Below are 18,916 nucleotides of genomic sequence, written 5' to 3'. Positions count from 1 at the left end.
ACCTGTATAATCCAGTAACACACGATAAATGAACTGTATTTACACAGTTTATCAAAGAGCTTCACACTACAAGCCTCATACACCCACTCAAACCCATATGCTGTGCTTCTTCTATCAGACGCCATTCAAACACCCTCTGGGGCCATGTGGCGTTCAGGGTCTTCTGGTTAGTGGACGATCCACTGGACCTCCTGACCCACAGCCGCCCCTATGATATCAAAACCTTGTAATTAAGGAAATACTGCAGAATTGAGCATTCCATTACCTGTCTTATCTCCATGAAGCTCATCACCTCATTCATTGTGTGTCTCTGCAGGACTACGCTGTGTCCACGGTGCCCGTGCAGCAGGGCCTGCACCTGAAGAGCTTCTGCAGCATGGGGGGACCCGGCCTCATCGTCATCGGCTCCAGTGAACCGGCACAGAAAGCTCTCAAAGTACGTTGTGTGTGTGTATATGTGTGTGTTTGTGTTGTGTGTACATTAACTCTGCTTTACCCCCGCCTGTAGTCATGGAACCCACTCAATCACTGGAGTGGCTTTGTTTTGATAACGATGACGCACGTCGACGCGGCGGCTTCATATTTTCCCTCTGTGCCGATGACAGCTGAGGCTCGAGGCATGTTCGGGATTTCTTGAAATTTGGAATAAGCTCTCTCTTGGAATCAAGGGTGAACTTGTTATCCGCTGGAGGTCAAAGGTCAACAGGACCAGCATCAAGGTAACATAATCTACAAATACAGTTAATACCGTATATTCAACTCCTTCTGAACATATGTTGCACGAGCCTGGGTTGTGACACACACAGATCCAAACTCAAACCTCTGGTTGGCGGAGACGTGCGACCGCAGCGTCGGCAGTGATTCCTTTTTCCCTCCGGTCGACTCTTGGCACGACCACGTTGGTACGAACACCTCGTTCTTCAAAGTATTCAGCAAGAATAACACCGCAGGACAGGACATTACACATGTTGATCCAGAGCAGGCTCCCTCGCTTACAGCTCGGTGGCTGCTTCCCACTGTAAGCACATCGAAACCACCTGTCACCTTAATCCTTCCTCATTAATTCATATTCCCGGGGCTAATCTGCGGGGATTGGCCCTGGCGCTCCGGCTCCGGCTCCCATTACAAGGGTATCGTCCTTCCATCGAGCAGCTTGAGCTCGTTACCGCCCGGAGGCGTCTGAATCGATCAAGGCGTCGATGCAACGATGGAAACCCAACGGACGCTTCGGGGACACGAGGAAGAAGAGACAGTTTGAACCCCAACACGGAGGCAGAGCTCGTCCCTGTGATGGAAATCATCCCGAGAACTCCCCAAACATCAGGATGTGAAACTGTATGTGAAGCATTATGATAAGGACACACAGCACATCTAAGTATTTAAATATATAGACTCAGTTCCACATGCACAAACAGCCAGATCCTCCCTGACTGGGTTTGTCTCTCGCCTCCTAGTGTGACACCTCCCCCTACTGGTCCATGGTTGTTTTAAATACCTTCTGTATCTCAGGGGCATTTTTAAAATGAGATAATCAGACAGCACGTAACAATGAGCCACTTGAGAGAGGCACAAAGTAGGACGTGTTGGTTTGTGTTGCTGTATGGATAAACATGGGGCTATTCATTTTATATTCCAGCATCGACTCATTAAGATTCCTCCCTGTTTCACCGCTCCAGTAATAATCTGCCCGAGGCGAGGAGTGGCCGCTGGCGAGACTAAACGACGGACTGCCCGTTTCCCTAATTGCATCTCACGTCACCCCCCCCCCCCCCCCGCTCCTGAAGCGATTAGCTCCCGTTTTAAAGGACTTTTAACAACCCTGGATTTGTAATGGAGGTAATGTTCTGTGTTCTGGGAGGAGTGAAAACCAGTGAACGCTGTTTTAAAGCCTGGTTTGGATGAGGATGTTGCTCTTGTGGCGATGTCTGTTTACCTTTTGGACAAAGACGCGTTGTACCAATTTGAAGCTGGAGCCAGACTAATTAAGTTTATCTTTAGGGAAGTACTTTCTTGCTGTGGGGAGAGAAGGAACTGACCTGGGAGGTTTTTAGATAACCGCTGATTTATTTTGGTCGAAGGAAAAAGTGCTGAAGGTCCGATCGTATTTCACTTTCATTAAGGTTCTTAGTTTTATCTGTTAGTCGTTTTTTATCTGTGTTTATTTATTTGTAAACCAGGTGTAGTCCCCGCTCTATGTTTAGCTCTTCTCCCCAGGACGAGAATACACGCTGAGCTAATGGATGTCGTCACCCATCATTCTGCTGTCGGTGCCAAGCGTCTCTCATAAAGTCATCATCCTGAAATATGGCCTCAGTGCCCCCTCCCTCTTCCCTCACACACTCACACTATTCACCGGCTGCATTACAGAGCTATGACCGGCAGCCTTTGAGTTCCTGTCGCCCTTCGACTCAGCCCCGTGTGATTCATGAGCTCATTGCTCTGCCGGACACGATTTGATCTTCACCTCGAGGATGTTTTCACAGTTTTATAGAGATAGTGAAGCTGCAACCTGGTGAAGGTCATGTAACTTCTTATCTAGGAGGTTTTAACATGAGGAAAAGTGCCTTGTAGGGGGTTTTGAGAATCAGGTTGACACACAATTCATTAAGTTCATAAAGGGCTTGAGCTTTGATGTTGAAGAGCAGCAGCTGAGACCACAACTTAGGTTAAATATTTAAGTCTCTGTAAGTCAACTTTGTTTGTTCCTGAGATGATAATCTAATAAAACTAAGACCTTACTTAAAAAGGTCAGTGTCAAAATAAACAAACAACCACATCACATTATGTATGTTCATAATTTGACATGCTAACTGTAGCCTGCTAACATGTACTGATATTTAACAGGGTTACCAGCACCTTAGTCTGGAGGAACATTTAGCATGCTAGCATGTGCTCATTCATTCTAAACACAAACTGTAGCTAAAGCTTTTGAGGTCATTATTTTCTCTGTGTACACACCTGATTCCCTGTCTCATGTATTTGCTGAATACTTTGCTGAGCGGGAGGAAAAAAGACCAGACTGTCCACACGAATGGAATCAAGTCAAATATCATAGAATCCATAGGGTCTCTGAACATGGCCTTGTTTGAGATATCAGATGTTTTCTGAATTACACTCTCATGATTATCAGAGATGCTCTGTGTGTGTCACCCCCCCGTCCTTTCCCTCCTTACCAGTTCCCATTGGATACCTCGGGGGGGCAACAATCAACAGTCCATATAGACCCACAACATTTCCAGATCGAATGTGTGTCAAGGAACCTCGACAAACTTTTACTGCCCACCAACAGGAAACACTCTCCCTCTCGTTTCCCCACCTGATATGGAAGCAGGATTTCAGAAGGTTGTGTTTCATACTTGTTGCTGTTGTGCAGCAGTAAAAACAAGGAGTAATACTTATAAAACTTTTAAAGGCATCATGGGAAGTAGTTCTACAATGAGCATTATAACTATTCATAGCGAGAGCCAGAATCTGGGTTATGCGGATGACGCCAGCTCCAGGAAATCGTCAGTGTTTTTGTTAAATGTCTGGATTTCATTACTTTCCCGTTAATATTTGGTATAAGTAGCTCTGACCAGGCAGATTCTGCTGCCCAGTTACCACTCTGTGTATTAACTGGACCTCAGCCACTGTCCAGGAGCATGTTGCTGGTAATTTGCTGTGGCTGTACGCTTGGTCGTGGGCCAGGATGTACAGTATATATTATATATACAGGCTTGAGTTCTCCTTCAATTCACTGGCTCAGGTTCACCTGGAGAAAAAAAAGCACAAATTACAGGCAGAATAAACTGATGTCAGCAAAAGCTACTGAAACATGTAGTGACTGAGATCATCCAACCTGGAGTTTCTATTTCTTGTGACCTGAGATTTAAAATAAAAGCATCTATCATTAATATAAGTAGCTGCTGTTGGAAAAAAAATTGACATATAGTAATTTGGCCTTATGTCAACCAGTTGTTCAGAAAACCAACTGTTCTATCTCTCAATTTATCACCTTTGCCAAAGAGGTAATGGTTTCCCCACTGACTGGTTTGATGGTTGGATTTCTATACAACCTGGTGGAAGAATGGGATGTGGGACAAGAAGAGTGTTTTTTTTACTATATCACAAATTATTCCTGGATCTTGACAAACACAACTCACATTTAATCAAATTCAAGGGAACTGGGCCTATGTGCTCCACGAGGTCCCACTCCCGCTCATCTATTAGTTGTGTTTCATTAATCATCAATGCACACGAATCACAATGGAAATCTTCCTGAAGGATATTCTGTCCTCACATGCTGACTTGTGTTTTCTTTCAGTTTTTACTAAGACAACTGGATGTTTCAGAGTCTGCGAGTCGAGCAGGAACAATTGTGATGTTTGGTTGAGTCAGCATTCGCTTTCCCCTTGACCACTAATCCCCCCCCCCCACCCCCCCAGTTGGCTGGCACGCACATGGTCAGTGTTTTTATTTAGGGCTCCATGCTGCAATCACGTAACACACCCAGAAGTGACCTGGGAATGTGTCTGGACTTTCTTTTATATGGATCATTTATTTTTATCGTCATATTACTGCTTATATGTGTTCACGTGACTCAGCTCTTTATTTATTAATTTGTTTGAACACCACCTTGATCCCGACCTGAACGTGGTTGTCTGACTTCCTTATTGTTACTTCGCTTCTATTTACTTTTCTTGCTTTGCTGTCAAAGCACTTATTCCACCATACATCTACACTCAGTTATGACAAAGTTGGGTCCTATAAAGTTGATTTGATTGTTTATCTTGTTACAGTCTTATTTAGTTTGTAACGTTGTCGTTGTTGCAGGAGTTCCGTCATTGTGTTGCATTCGTTCTACACGTCCCAGACATCACTCCTCCATTTAACAATGAGTCCGGTCCCGTCACGGCTTTTTCCTTTGGGTTATTTAATGATGGGATTTACTGCTCACACTAACCACACAATTGTTCTGATATTTATTCCAACCAAGTGCTGCCGCCGCCGCTGCCAGAAACATAAAACGTGTCACTTCCTATGTTGCTGAATAGATTTTAATAGAAAAAGCAAAGTACTTAGAACAGCACATTTGCTGTTGGGTTCAATCCTTTGCTAGTAAAATGTGATTGCAATGTACAAATACCTCTTTTATGTCAAGTTACGAGGAGTACGTGAGTATATTGAATTTATGAGAGTGACCCGATTTAACCTTATCCCGTATTTGTGCCTTTTCCATCCCAGTGAACGCCCTGGTCTTCCCTTTTCCAGCAAACGTATTCAATGGGAAGTGAAATGAAAACATCTTCGGCCACAAACCACACACTTTCCTCCCACGTGTGCATCATCCCGTTTGCTCAGTGCTTCTGTGAGACGACCGTACATGTGCATCAGGCTGACGTCAGTTCAGCTGCAGGCTGATGCTGAAATCCACATTTGCTGCGTGTGCAAGAAAAATCTGATCTCATCCGAATAATAAGAACTTGAATTTAGGGTTTTTCATGATTTCTAGATATCAGGTCTGCTCATCATTAGCGACCCATCCTGCACATGATTAAAGAAAGAGGAGCAGAAGAAAAGATTGAAATGATTCATATCTGGTGAAAATCTCACTCCTAAAAATATCTTTTGTGAATGTTTGGACTTTTTTTTTTCCTAGGTCTCTCTCGTCCTCCCCTCCCCTCCTCGTCTCTGAGGTATCCGTCCGCAGATGTTCAGCTCATAAACATTAAGAGGCACCTGCCTCTTCTCTGGTCATAACATCCTGACCCCCCCCCCCCCAACTTCCACTTGGCAGCACGGGCGTCTTCTCAGCCGTCTCCCCCACCTCCCGTCCCACCTTCCAGTCCTTCAGATTACATAAATATCATGACATCTGCTGAGAAAGAATGTCTGTCTGCTCCTGTGTTCTCCATTAAGGCCCCCCAGGCCCCGAGAGCGGTTTGGCCGACGGAGGGATGTGGTGCTGCCTTCGGCTCCGTGGCCTCACTCCTGCCTCGAAGTGTCTGAATAACTGTTTTTTTGTCTGTCTCCGTCAAACCCCTGTGGACGCTCGCTGGCCGGGTCTCTTTACCTCACTGTCTGTTTTCCGTCTCCGTGTGCAGATCATGCAGCAGATGAGCGACCATCGCTACGACAAGCTGACGGTGCCCGATGACCTCGCCGCCAACTGCGTCTACATGAACCTGCCTGATCTGGGCCACGTGCTGCTGCACTGCACCGCCGAGGAGTTTCCAGAGAGCGCCAAGGTAACGTCCAGAGAGCGTCACATCCTCAGATCCTGATATGATCTCACACACACACACACACACACACACACAAGGTCACATGATCATTTTACAATCCTGAGGTTCCACCTTCGTGAGGAAGAAGCCCAGTCAGGTCAGCGGGGCTGCGTTTAGTGGTTTGGGTTTAAAGAGCACGACTCTTTGTTGCTCTTCATCCTGTCCAGACCTCAGAGAAAAACAAGTGGCCGAAGCTCCACGGATGCTACGTGGTTGTTTTACACAAACCGCTCTAGGTTAACCGCGGCCGAGGCCTGGGCTTTTTAAACAAAGGAACCTGCACTTTGATGTGAAGTGACCTTTTGTGGACACGGCTCAGGCAGCAGACCGAGTTTCACACACCCTGGACTGCTCTCTTTAAAAACCACACTCCTAGCATTTAGCCTCAGTGTACCTGGCTGAACTCCGATCACAACAAACACCCGTCACTGCAGGAGCACGTCCAGCCAGTCGCCTTCTTGGGTTTCTCTCTCCGACATGCAGGGATGTGCCTTTCACTCAGCAGCATCTCCACATGAATGATATGTTATTGTCTCGCTGGGGCTTTGGGGAGGCTGGAGCGGTAGCCGTGTTATTCAGACGCTCGGGGATCATTTCACATCACAACAAGTCATAAAGATTTCCCCCCGGAATCAAACCCAGCACCCTGCAATCTGCAGAGACAGTCCCCAGACCTCAAAATGTACTCTGTGGTTAAAGCCCCAACCTCCGCCTGCTATTTTTAGAAGGAAGAATTCACTAAATTATGCGTCTTTGGACCGACATCCACGGAGGAGGCCCAATTTTTTGTTTTTCCGGGGGTAGATTATCTGAAGGAATTCGTCTTGAGCTTGATAAATATATTTGTGTATCTCGTGCTCTCCTGATTGATGGCACCTCTTGAATACCCACTTGGAGCCATGTGTACGAACTGCGTGTTTGTCCTGTGACCTAGTTTCCTTTATAATGTTCAAACCCACCAGAAATTGGCCTGGAACCCAGTTTTGGTTCCAAACCTGTGTTTAAGAAATTGTAGCTTCAAGAAAGTGGAAAAGAACTAATAGCACGAGACATAGCATAAGAACCAAAATAGCAGGGATCCGTTTATAAGAGTTGTCGTGGCTCCTCGTCCAGCGGGTCTCGGTTTTCCCGAGGGAACTCGTTGCTTCTTCCTCCTCCGATGAGATGATGAAGATATTTCTCTGCATTTTGCTCAATCACAGAAAAACAATCTGCGAGACTTTACTGCAGCTTTCTAACTCTGAACATCGTCTGCCCTAATCTCCGGTCTATTATTAGGCGTCTCGTGAAGTTACATAAGAATAAACAGAGGCAGGGGGTCATGAGAGAGGGGGGGGGGGGGGGTTGGAGACGGGGGGGGGGGGGGGGTCATCTTTAATGGTTGGCAGCGCCCGTCGCTCTGGAGGGTTTTCGGGTTTGGAGATAAAGAAAAGCGAGCAGACAAAAGACCCAGTGAAATATAGCAGCCTTTACTGTGTGGGACCATGCCCCCCCCCCCCCCCCACCTCCCCTCTGACTCAACATATAAATCTCCACCGCAGTAATGAGAACTCTGCTGGAAATGATTAAACAAAGAGACACTTTGAAGGCGGAGGTGCTATAAACAACGGGGGATTTACTGATGTTGTTTTTCGAGGGGCAGTTGTGCGAAGGTGCAACTTCCCCTGAGTTGAACCCTCGGAAACGAGTCATCTAAACAGAAGGGGTCTGGACGCTGATGTCACCGTTTGATACACACTCACATTCATATTCAACATCTGTAGTTATAATCTCTATTCGTCAGAAGTTGTGAAGATGCAGATAAGTTGAATCTACGATGGCAGAACCATCCAAACACATGATTGTCTCGTTTTATTCGTAGTTATATACAAAGAAAAAGAAGGAAGTGGTCCGATTACCCAAATTATTTATTAGTCATAAAACGTGGATCCACCCCTGATATCAGAGCCGCACCACAATTTGCCAAGTTCTGTAAATCAGTTTGTTTTAGTGCTCACAGATAAACCAACTGGAAGTTATACCTACACACCAACGCACAACAGTGTGTGAAACCTCATTTAAAAGACATATTTTTAATTCATACAAACGATATCAGTTCCCTTAACCCTTTCATTTATAAAAAAAAAGTATGTTCACTGTATGCACCAATAACCAGCAAATTCCTCATAGGTCTAAACCTACTTGGCAATAAATACATTCTGATTCTGATTCTGATTCTGATTAACAAACCAGATCCATCAATTATTTTCTGAGAATTAAAGATTTTTGAAAAACTGGATCCAGCCCCTTGATCCAGATCCACACCAACATTGAAAGGTGCATCCTTCCACCGGGTTTCATTTTCATCTCTCCAGTATAGTTTTGGTGTAATCCTGCTTCCAAACAACAAACCCATCTGAAAACACAACCTCACAAAAAAGCTGTGATTCATTAAGATTGATTGATGCTGTGAAGTGGTGCAACACAAGAGGATGATGGTGGGGGGGGGCCCATTTGTTCAAATCCTTTTAAAAGCAGGGCTCCGACCTGAACTCCTGCCCACATTACACAATGTGTCCTGGTTAGAGCATGATCCAGAGTTCTGAGGCACATGGCTGCGGTGGCTTTTCAAACATGTCATCTGGATCAGCAGAGCCCTCATCAGCCGTGTTGCATCATGAGATAAGAATTTGTTTAGTTGATCCCTCTGGCTGAGCCGCGAGGCCTCGCTCGGTGTCGCAGCCGGGTCGAAACCAGGGTTTAGAGAGACAAATATCCTGGTTTGGACGTCTGGTCGGAAAACACTGGTTTCCTCCTGGAAAATGTCCACAGGGTGACACACTGCTTTACAAGGGTCTTTGGAGCATGATGTCATAGTTCTCACTCCCATCTTTTTTATATGTATATTTAGCTGCGAGACCAGGAAACCTTTGCTGCAGGGCTTTTATATCACAAGTTGACAAGTGACTAGCGTTTCTACTCTGAGCTGAGCTGCTGATTGGTCGATACCTTTAACACTGGCTCATGCATCTGCTATGTTCCCTGAGGGCAGAGTCAGGAGACAGAACAGGAACAGCTGCTGAACACATCCATTGTTTTATTTGATTTTCTGATTATATCTGCCTGAGCCCTGTTGTAGTTTAGCTGACATCATTTTATAATAACCAAAAAATGAAATCAGAACATAACCAGCATGACCCTCGATGAGCACAGACCTCCACTGAGGCCCAACCACATTTAAATTCACTAGATAAGGAGTTTTAAAGTCATAATAATCAGTTCTCTAAACATTTTTCCATAGAGATCTCAGATTTATTCTCTGAGAAATCAATGAAAATGTTGAAACAAGATGAAAGAGACTGTTAAAACATCTCAAAGTTATTCAGATCTGCAACGAAGTTTAATATGTTCCTCCTCTGATCCAACAGGTTTCATGACAATCACATCAGGAAGTGTGTGTGTAATCCTGCTAACTAACAGACAGACACACAAACAAATGCACATGAATATATAAACTCAGTAGAGCACAAACCTCAGCTCAGTCCCTTTACATTTAATCAAGCTGAAACAAATTGCTCACACTCATAGATACAGTTTCCTAAATATCGCTGATTTCTTTAATGGAGATCGATCTATTATTCTCTGGTAGATTAATGAAAATGTCAGAAAGAGATAAGAAAGTTGAATGGTTCATGCCCCTTCCTTACATCAGGTTTTGTGCTCTGTGGTTTTTTGAATAATCCAACTGACAGACAGACAGAGAGGGTGAAAACATAAACTTCTTGCAGGAGGTAACAACCTCAAAGACAGAACCACACAAAGGCTGGTTTAGAACCACGTTGAGCTGGACGACTGAGAATCTGAACAGTCAGGATGTTTCTTTATTCTCCACTCGTCCATTGCAGGTGTTTGAGAAGCTGAAGGACTACACCCTCATCCCTCTGGCCAACAGCGAGAAGGTGAAAGTGGACGGAGCCCTCACCTGCTGCTCGGTGCTCATCAACAAGAAGAGCAACAACTGAGCCTGCTCACCGGGGGGGGGGACACACACAGAAAATGTGATTTCCCTTCAAAACCCCCAACATTACCAAGTTAAATGTCTTAAATGAGTTTGAATGGCTCCGTTGGCACAAATTCCAATTAGTTGCCGGTTATATTTCGATATTTTACTATTAACTTGAATATATTTTAACATTTCCTACACAAGGTAAATAAATAGGCCCATTTTACTTCTAGGTGTTTCTACTTCTATCATTTTGTTCTTTAGTCGAGTAACTGATCAAATATGATGCTAATTAAATACAAATATCTGTTCTGATGTGATACTGAACCTGCCAATCTTCTCAATTTGTATTTTTTGGGGATGAGGAAGTATTCTCAATTCTTGGCAGTAAGAAGTGGGAACCAGTTAATTGAAATGTGTGAGCCAGTTAATCAAAAGGTGGGAACCAATGTAATAAAACATGGCCTCACTATATATATACATTGTCTTCAGTCTATGACCACTCCCATGCTCCTTACAAATGTAAACAGTTTGTTTATTCTGTTTACTTGCACCGTTTTAACTGTGATTTCATGTGATTGGTTATATAAAACAAATGCAACTCTTCTTTCCAAGAACTGTATTTTCAAATAAGATTATTCCTTCTAGTGGAGGAAATCGATCCTGTTGTTGCTGTGCTACTTAAAAAAACGTATTTGTCACTGTTGCTCCTGAGTTCCTGCTGATGTTTGAGTTTCACCACTGTACTTTTCAGATTGTTTGGATTCTGGATTCTTTGATCAGTGATGTGATTTCCTTTGTGTGATATTGACAGTGAACCGCCGCTGAGACCTGAGGTGCTCTTAGTTTTTTGTTTACGACTGTTGCTCTTCTCATTGCCACCGATCGTAGAGAACTGGTGACAGTTAACTGGTCCTGAGCACCTGCCCACCAGCAGGAGGAGCAAACTGGATCCATTCATTCTATGAGAAACCATCTGTGCCCGTTTATTTGCATCCCTGCTGCTGATTGTCTCTCGTGTGCTGGGGATGCAAACTTGTTCACATGTGCCAACCCTGCAGAGGACAGAGAGAAGCTGCCCCTGTGTGTTTCCCTCATTACAAGACGACCTGAGCTTTCATTTACTCCAACGTAAACACCTCTGCTCCTCTAAAGATTCTGAAAACACTGTCGATATCTCACCCTGTTGGTTTTTTCCTGTTTAGTTGATTTACGCTGGTTCCATGTTTTTCCCGTCGGGCAGATTTGACACTATGGGAGCTGCCAGCACCAGTTTGACTGATGAGCTCCGTCCCAGTGGCCTCTGCTGTTTGCATGTGTGAGGGCCTGTGTGGATATGACGGCACGGTGCATGCACACTGTAAATACTCCTCTGTACTGTAGCTCGAGGCCCCATCACATCTGAGACCCGTGTTGTTTCTCATTGTGATCGTTTGTGAAAGTCGAGGAAATGACATCAGGAGGCGATTCAGCCCCTTCCTACGGGCGAGTGGGCAGTGATGAAACATGGAAAGAATTCCTACAGGGAGGAGAGGGGCTCCGACTCAGCCAGTAAACACTGACTCGCTCAAACTTTCTCTCTTTCTCCCGGTTGTCTCACTCACACACACACACAACGTTGGCTTTTCTCCTCCACGGTTATTGCCTCATATACGATTCTGGCCTGTTCCACGGACATGATATCACACAGTCTGGTGGACGTGATGATCTGGCGTTAAAGTGCGAGTCTTGTGTATTTTTGCTGAAGGCTGCTGACTGGTTGCGGGGCGATAACACGGCTGCAGAGTGTGTGATGCTCACGCTCCAGAGGGCCGAGCCAGACAGGAGCAGTCGCACTCTGATTACCACATGGCAGCCGCTGGAGTCAAATCTAAAGAATCTAGAATTGCCTTCACCTCTCAGTCCTAAAATCGAAATAACATCTTCTACAGGTATTTCTTCTCTTGGCTGGAGACTCTGTTTGTGAGTAACTTTGGTGAGCCCCCCCCCCCACTCATCCCTATAGTCATGCAGTGTGTGTCGGCCATGTTCCCACTCAGGTCTCTTGGTTCTCATTCGAGTTGTGAGTAATGATTACTTGTGTCATGTTTAATTGAGTCTTTCATCTACTTAGTGTAATAAATTAACATCTATAATTCTCCTGTGTTGTGTCATCTTTTCTACATCGTCCCCAGTTGTGGACGTTTAACATCAATTTCATGATTATTAACATTGTTTTAATTCATGATGATGTATTAACAGGTTCAACTCTCAAGGTTAAAGATGGCTCATGATTCGTTTTGTGTCGAAACTGGGTCAGAATCCAACTATTGATACAAATAAGAAACATCTCGTGTCTGTCTGTTGATATCTGCTGCCACCTAGTGTCGAAACATCATATCCTGATCCACCGCTGAAGCAGCTTCTGTTGTAATGGTTTCAAATGAACTTCAAAGAAAATGCAACTTAAAGCAAATAAGACATTTGAATTTATTGCAACAAAATACAAACCCTCGAGTTTTAATAGTAAGAAGTAATGAAAAAGAGCAACATTGTTTGGGAGGAGATAACTTAGTAGTGATGTGTCTATAAATGTTTTGAGTGCGATAAACAAAAATACATTGAAGATACATACAATGTAAAGTAGTTAATATATGAAACAATGGGTTTTTCATTTATCCAGGTTATTCTAAATATACAACAACAATGAGAAATGCAGATTTATTTAAATTATAAATGTCAAAGTGTCTCGTGAGTTATTGTTTCCTCTGTAGATTCCCAGTCATGATGTGTAGAAAATCTAATATACAATTTCAAACAAAAGTTATTTATATATATCATCTGTTGACTAATAATCTGGAGCAGCATTTTAACCAAAAGGTTGAACTGTAAGAAAAGTGTGATTCTCTGGTTTTATCCAACCGAGCACTTTATTTTACAAGCTAAAGACAAAGGTAAAATAAATTATTTATGATTTAAACTAACGCTGTGAACACACTTTTGTTTAAAACCCAGTTTTGAATCATTGTCCAACTCTATCTCTGTATTTTACTCTGATGCAGTAAACAGTGAGTTCTCCTGTTTGTGTGAAAAGTGCGAATTAAACCTCAGATCAGCTCCAGTGAAAAACAGAAAGTCCACTGGTTTGCCTGCACATTCAGCTGCAGTGTAAGTTCGTGTAGATGTTTCCTGGTTCCCTGACAGGAGGGACCGAGCAGTCAGGTCTGTCTGCGGCCTCGGCCAGAGGCTCGTAGGAGAAGTTGAGGAAGTCACTAGCTGAGCTTTGTGGGACTGAACATCCACACGTTTGGAGAAGCTCAACCTCCGGCCCCGGGCCTCGCTCCTCTCCGACCGTCTCATACATGTACTTGTTTCTCTGTGGACAGAGGACGATGCACTCTTTGTTCAGGGTCACGTAGTCTGGAAACACCTCAGCTCCAGGGATCCCATCGACCTGGTCTCCCCCGCTGGAGGGAGTCTCCTCGGGTGGCAGCAGCTCGGTGGATTCCTCTGATGGTTTCCTCACGTCTTCGGATATGATCTCCAGCACAGACTCAGTGGTTTCCTCAGACCACTGCTTCAGGGTCAGAGGAGGATCCTGTGGAGGGAGTGGAGGACACAGATCATGGAGCTGGATCTGAGTTTGATCTATCTACTGTATCTGAATCTAGATCTCTACTAAGGAATCTATATCTACCCATCTCTGCTTGTCGATGTCTGTCAGAAAGGTGTGTAAGACTTTGTCCAGGTTGGGCAGCGGTGGCCAAAATAACTGCTTCAGCTTACTGGGAAAATACAGAATGACTTGTAAAGTTCAATTAGACATTTATTTAAAAAGTAAAACGAGCTGGAATAAGATCGTACCTGAGATATGTAGAAATGAGAAAGGTCACAGTGATCAGCATGGAGACGGGGATACACAGCATCAGCCACAAACCTGAAAAGATTAGATTTTTCTTACTCCATTAAGGTTTAAATGGTTTATTATTCAACATTTTCTATTTTTCTGATGTGATTTGCAATTATCAGCCTCAATGGGAGTTTACCTGCGTCCGTGGGGGTTCGACCAGTGAGCTCATGGGACCAGTCACTCCACAGGCCTGAGTACAGGGACCCATCAGGTTTGGCTCTGACCTTCACGTGGAACTGGCTCCCTGCTGACACCTCCAGACACGTCCCCGGCTCTGGTCCCTCCAGCGAAACTCTCTGTGGACCAAACCCTATTTAACTTAGAGATGATTGACTTCTTCAGTTTCAGTTTAAAACAACAGTCACCTAAAATTATATTCATGCTCACAAACAAACGTTGGGATTGTTTTCTTTTCACCTCTTTCTTACACATCTTCATATTTGTGCAAATTAAATTTGTCAGTTTATGCACAGTAGAAAACAATAATTATTACTCTGGCACCATCTAGTGGTCATGTAAGGAACAACGTTCTGGCAGCAGTCATGCTTACGGTGGCCGAGAGGGCTCAATGCACTAGAAATTTTGAAAACACATGCAAAAGAGTGATGAAACTGATGTAGTTCAATTCTTTGTAGAATTTCATCAACATTGATACGTAGCAGATTAAAAAAAACTTCACAAAGCATTGAACTATATCAGGTTCATCACATTTTTGGAAATGTTTTTTGTGCTGTTTATTTCGCAATTTCCAACACGTTTCTGTCATTGCATGCATCGTAACTTTTTTTGCAGTGCATGTGTTGTTAAATTGATGAGTAGAGGAATCAGCAACTGAACATCCTGACGAGTACCTGGAGGACGTCTTACCCGATGGAAAAGACTTAAAGAAAACATCTCACCTTCCATGCTCCGCCCGGGCTGGTCCGGTAAGCGACCTCATACTGCAGGTGAGCCGACACAGAGGGAAGAGGAGAATCCCATTTCAAACACAACTGGTTTGTTTCCATCGCTCCTCTCAGATGATCTGGTGCAGAGGTTTTTACTAAAACACAAAGAACAAACACAAAGGTGTGTTTCAATGATAAGAACGACACAACGACACCATACTTTTTCTAAGGCCTGATAGAGAAGAGGCGAGAGATGAGACTCATTAGACAACGTGGGAATCAAACTACCTTATCTCTGCCCAAGTCACCAAACTCACTCACTGGTGTTGTTCAGAGTGAAGTCTCCGGTGTAGAAGGTTCGGCCGAGTGGAGCTGCAGCGCCGCTCAGTCTGATCCGGACCTTTCTGGACTCGACTCCATCGAAACGACACAGGTCAGTGAACTCGTCAGTCGTGCACTCGCTCCACTCGTCACTGAAAGGGGCAAAGTTGTATGATTGGTAGATACCTCCATCACCAATTTTTTACACTTTTATTCAAAGTTATTTGCCAGACTTAAACTTCAATAATGTGACTTCGACTTCCTGTAAAACAGATTATATAGCAAAAAGATTTGAGGTTCAATTAATCAAAGATGAAATGCAGCATGAGCTTTTGTTTCTGTACCTGAGATCGATCTTGTAGAACAGTTTGTGGTTTTCTAACCCGTGTCTGCTCCTGTTCCACTGACACGTGATGTTTTGTAAGTCGGAGGTGAAACAAACGAGTGAAACATCATCTGAAAGGTAAAGAAGTTTTTACCACTGAGGTAAAGTATGTGTTGAATAACATCATCCACTCTCTACTGGTCGAAACCCACCAGCGCTCTGGGGAACGATGCCTCTTACAGGTTGGGACCAGTGGCTCCAGTGTCCTCCACTGGGACTAGAGGCACATTTAACAGAGACCTGGACCTCTGCCTGTTCCCCTGGTACCAGAGAGTCCAGTATGAATCTGTTATGTTCATCCTGCTTCACCTGTAATCAGCACAAACATCAGATGTTACAATTTCATTCACATAACTAGTTCTTGAATGTTAAAGCAAAAATATAGTTATAATAAGTTACGTGCAATAAACATGTTTGTCTGAGAAGAAAATCAACAAATCAATGATATGTTTTATTAATTACTAATCAGTCTAATAACCGTTAGACCTAACAACTGATAAATAAATGATAAAACCTTAAAGGCTGTGAGAAATCGACTCACAAGTCAGAAACATAACTGAACACGTGAATCATACTCTTTGGTTAAATAAATAAAATCCAGTGTGAAATATAATTGTTAAGCTTTAAACTTTCCTTTAACCTTCAAACTAAATTAAAAAAAATTTAATGGGACCCATCTTTGTTTTGGTCTTGGCAAACTTATTAAGAAAAGATAAAAGGAGGAAGTTGTTTTTTGCAGCATTGGAGAACTTCACCTCTTCTGTCTTCTCTCCGGCTCCCTGGTAGAAATATCGAACCCTGTACATCACATGTCCACAGTAAGTCGAGAGCTTTGCTCTCCACGAGACCAGCAGCTGCCCAGCTCGCCCAGTTTGGTGTAAAGACACGTTCAGTGGAGGATCCAGGAGAACTAGAGACACACGACAGAATACATACACTGTTAAAAAGGATCCAGAGGGTTTGAGGAGGCACTGAAGTGTCCCAGCCTGGATCAGCCTGTGATACTGAGAAATAATTCACAGAGCATCTACTTTTATCAACAGGTAGAAAAACACTTTATTATTCATATTAAATGTGAATGGTGATAAAAAGAAAGATTAAAAAAGTAAAATATTGAATTCTTCATTTGATGATGGGATTCAGGAGCTCACACCAACAAAATGGCAGATACTATAAATAAGAAATAAATATAAATAAATAAGAAAAATGATGGTGGACGCCTGGATTTATTGACACTCAAATTGTGTATATTTACAAATCACCCCAAATATTTTTTGTATATTTTTTGTGTAAGTGTTAGTAAGAATATCTATAATTATTATTTCTAAAAACTAGTACACATGGTAGAAGTGAAGATGTCTCACAGTGGTCCTCCACAGACACGGTCCTGTTGAAGAGGATGCTGCTGCTGTTGTGCTCCACGACCTCAACGTGCGTTTCCACAAACAACAAAACATCTGCAGCCGGAAACGAGCAGATGTGGAGGACAGTGTCGTCTCCTGGTTCCTGGACGGACGCATCACACCTGATCCCTGTCCCCAGGCTGTGATCAGAAGAAGAGACAAGTACACACAATCACACACAACGACAAACGTGTGGAATATTAAGTACGTCATTACATTACATATGTGTGAGAGACCTGTTGAACCTGTAGAGTAGATCGTACGTCCTGTTGCCTGCGGCCTCAAAGAAGCAGGTGAAATCCAGGCCTGTCCGGGTGAAACATTTAGGATCCTGCTCGTCCTTCAACAGCAAAACATCTGCTCCAGAAATGAGGAATGTCACAGATTTCACTGGATTCACTTCTCATCATCAAATGTTGCAAAAACAAAACAAGAGGATTTCTGTGATTATGCACAAAAGATTTGGACAAACTCATAAAAAGAATTCCTCTATCGACATTGCTTTACTCTTTGTTATATTTTTGTATGTTTTAACATCTTCTATTGTCTCAATATGTTCTGTTTTAATACTTTCATCATTAAAAACCTCATAAGCTATATTTAATGCTTTTTAAATGTGCTCTATATAAATAAAACTTACTAGTATTAATCTTGATATAAAAATGCCTGATATTACTTTTTTGCATTGTCCATTTAACTTGTTTGAAGAAAAAAGTGACTCAATAGCAACTTCTATAAAGACAATTTAATGTTTGCTAGATTTTCAACATTTTCACTACAAATAAACAGTGCATTTTAAAAAGCCACTTTTCACTGGTCTGAATATGTAATTTTTTATTCTACTCCAACTGGACAAAAGGAACCGTACCTTCCCTCGACAGATGACTGACAGCTGCCTCCTCACAATATGTCCCAGGCACAAAGTTCACTCGACTCCACAAGCTGACAATGAGGAGCATCTTCCACCTGCAGCACAGATTCATGGTGGTCGGAGGTATCACGAGCAACTATAACATGTAACATTTACCCAGCAGATGTGTGTGTATGAGCTTTGTGTGTCCTCTGCTGTGCACGGTGTGGAGTTGGCATCAAGGGGCAGGATTAGGAAAAGTACAGGGGGGTCGGCCCAATGTCACAAACTGTGCTCGAGCAGGAAATGAGCTTCATGTTCGAGCACAGTTTTAGAGGAGTGACCCAAGTTCTACAAGTTTCTCAGATTCTCAATTCCTCTCAGATCGATCAACTAAAGAGATCATAACAAACTTTGCTTAAACTCTCTCAAACTAGTTAGGATTGGATTTGTTCTCTGTCTGCAGAGGATGTAGGGATTTTATGTTTTTTTTTTTTTTAATTTTAAACTCTTCATAATTATTGTGATACTCGAAAGAACAGATATTTGATTATTCATAATCATTTACACGTTTATATGTAGTTTAAATGCATCATTCACATCTATGTGTGGTTTTAATCTTGAAAATTCACGATCCAAATAGACTGAATGCACAAGAACGTAAATAAAATCTCAATTTGTCCACAAACTAATCAAACTATCACATTCATCCGTACACGAAAAACAGGAAAAGTCTGCTGCTGTAAACTCAGGACATTTCTCACTAGATGATCCTGATGTTTACAACAACCACTGCTTCTGGAGAAACCTCCTGTTCCACATGCTAGTCTATAAACAACAGGACTCACTGCCTTGTGATTCTGTGCCTCTGCCAACCTGTCAACTTACAGTTTACATCCATGTCTCTCCGAAGCCATAACCTTTTTATATAAAGTG

General features: G+C 43.1%; 2 protein-coding genes across 6 annotated transcripts in view; one reads left to right on the top strand and one right to left on the bottom strand.

Moving 5' to 3' along the window:
• ddah1 (dimethylarginine dimethylaminohydrolase 1) overlaps positions 1-12,382 on the top strand; it is a 72,973-nt gene extending 60,591 nt beyond the window's left edge. For all 5 annotated transcript variants that reach the window (XM_053430745.1, XM_053430743.1, XM_053430746.1 and 2 more), the window contains exons 4-6: positions 317-436; positions 6,084-6,227; positions 10,148-12,382. In XM_053430745.1, the coding sequence (XP_053286720.1) occupies positions 317-436; positions 6,084-6,227; positions 10,148-10,264 (381 nt within the window). In that variant the 3' untranslated portion in view covers positions 10,265-12,382. The remainder of the gene's footprint in view (positions 1-316; positions 437-6,083; positions 6,228-10,147) is intronic.
• A 339-nt stretch (positions 12,383-12,721) lies between these two features.
• On the bottom strand, positions 12,722-18,273 carry mpl (MPL proto-oncogene, thrombopoietin receptor). Its single transcript, XM_053431267.1, has 12 exons — positions 17,999-18,273; positions 17,367-17,487; positions 17,092-17,270; positions 16,483-16,637; positions 15,880-16,036; positions 15,687-15,798; positions 15,343-15,494; positions 15,034-15,176; positions 14,271-14,430; positions 14,089-14,161; positions 13,922-14,009; positions 12,722-13,822 (listed from the first exon to the last, which is right to left on the bottom strand). The coding sequence occupies exons 1-12, from the start codon at positions 18,111-18,113 to the stop codon at positions 13,382-13,384; spliced, it is 1,896 nt and encodes a 631-aa protein (XP_053287242.1). The 5' UTR covers positions 18,114-18,273; the 3' UTR covers positions 12,722-13,381.
• Positions 18,274-18,916: the final 643 nt, after the last annotated feature.

This window comes from Pleuronectes platessa, chromosome 9 (genome assembly GCF_947347685.1).
Source record: "Pleuronectes platessa chromosome 9, fPlePla1.1, whole genome shotgun sequence".
Classification (NCBI taxonomy): Eukaryota; Metazoa; Chordata; class Actinopteri; order Pleuronectiformes; family Pleuronectidae; genus Pleuronectes; species Pleuronectes platessa.
This window is presented reverse-complemented; position numbering and strand designations above follow the sequence as displayed.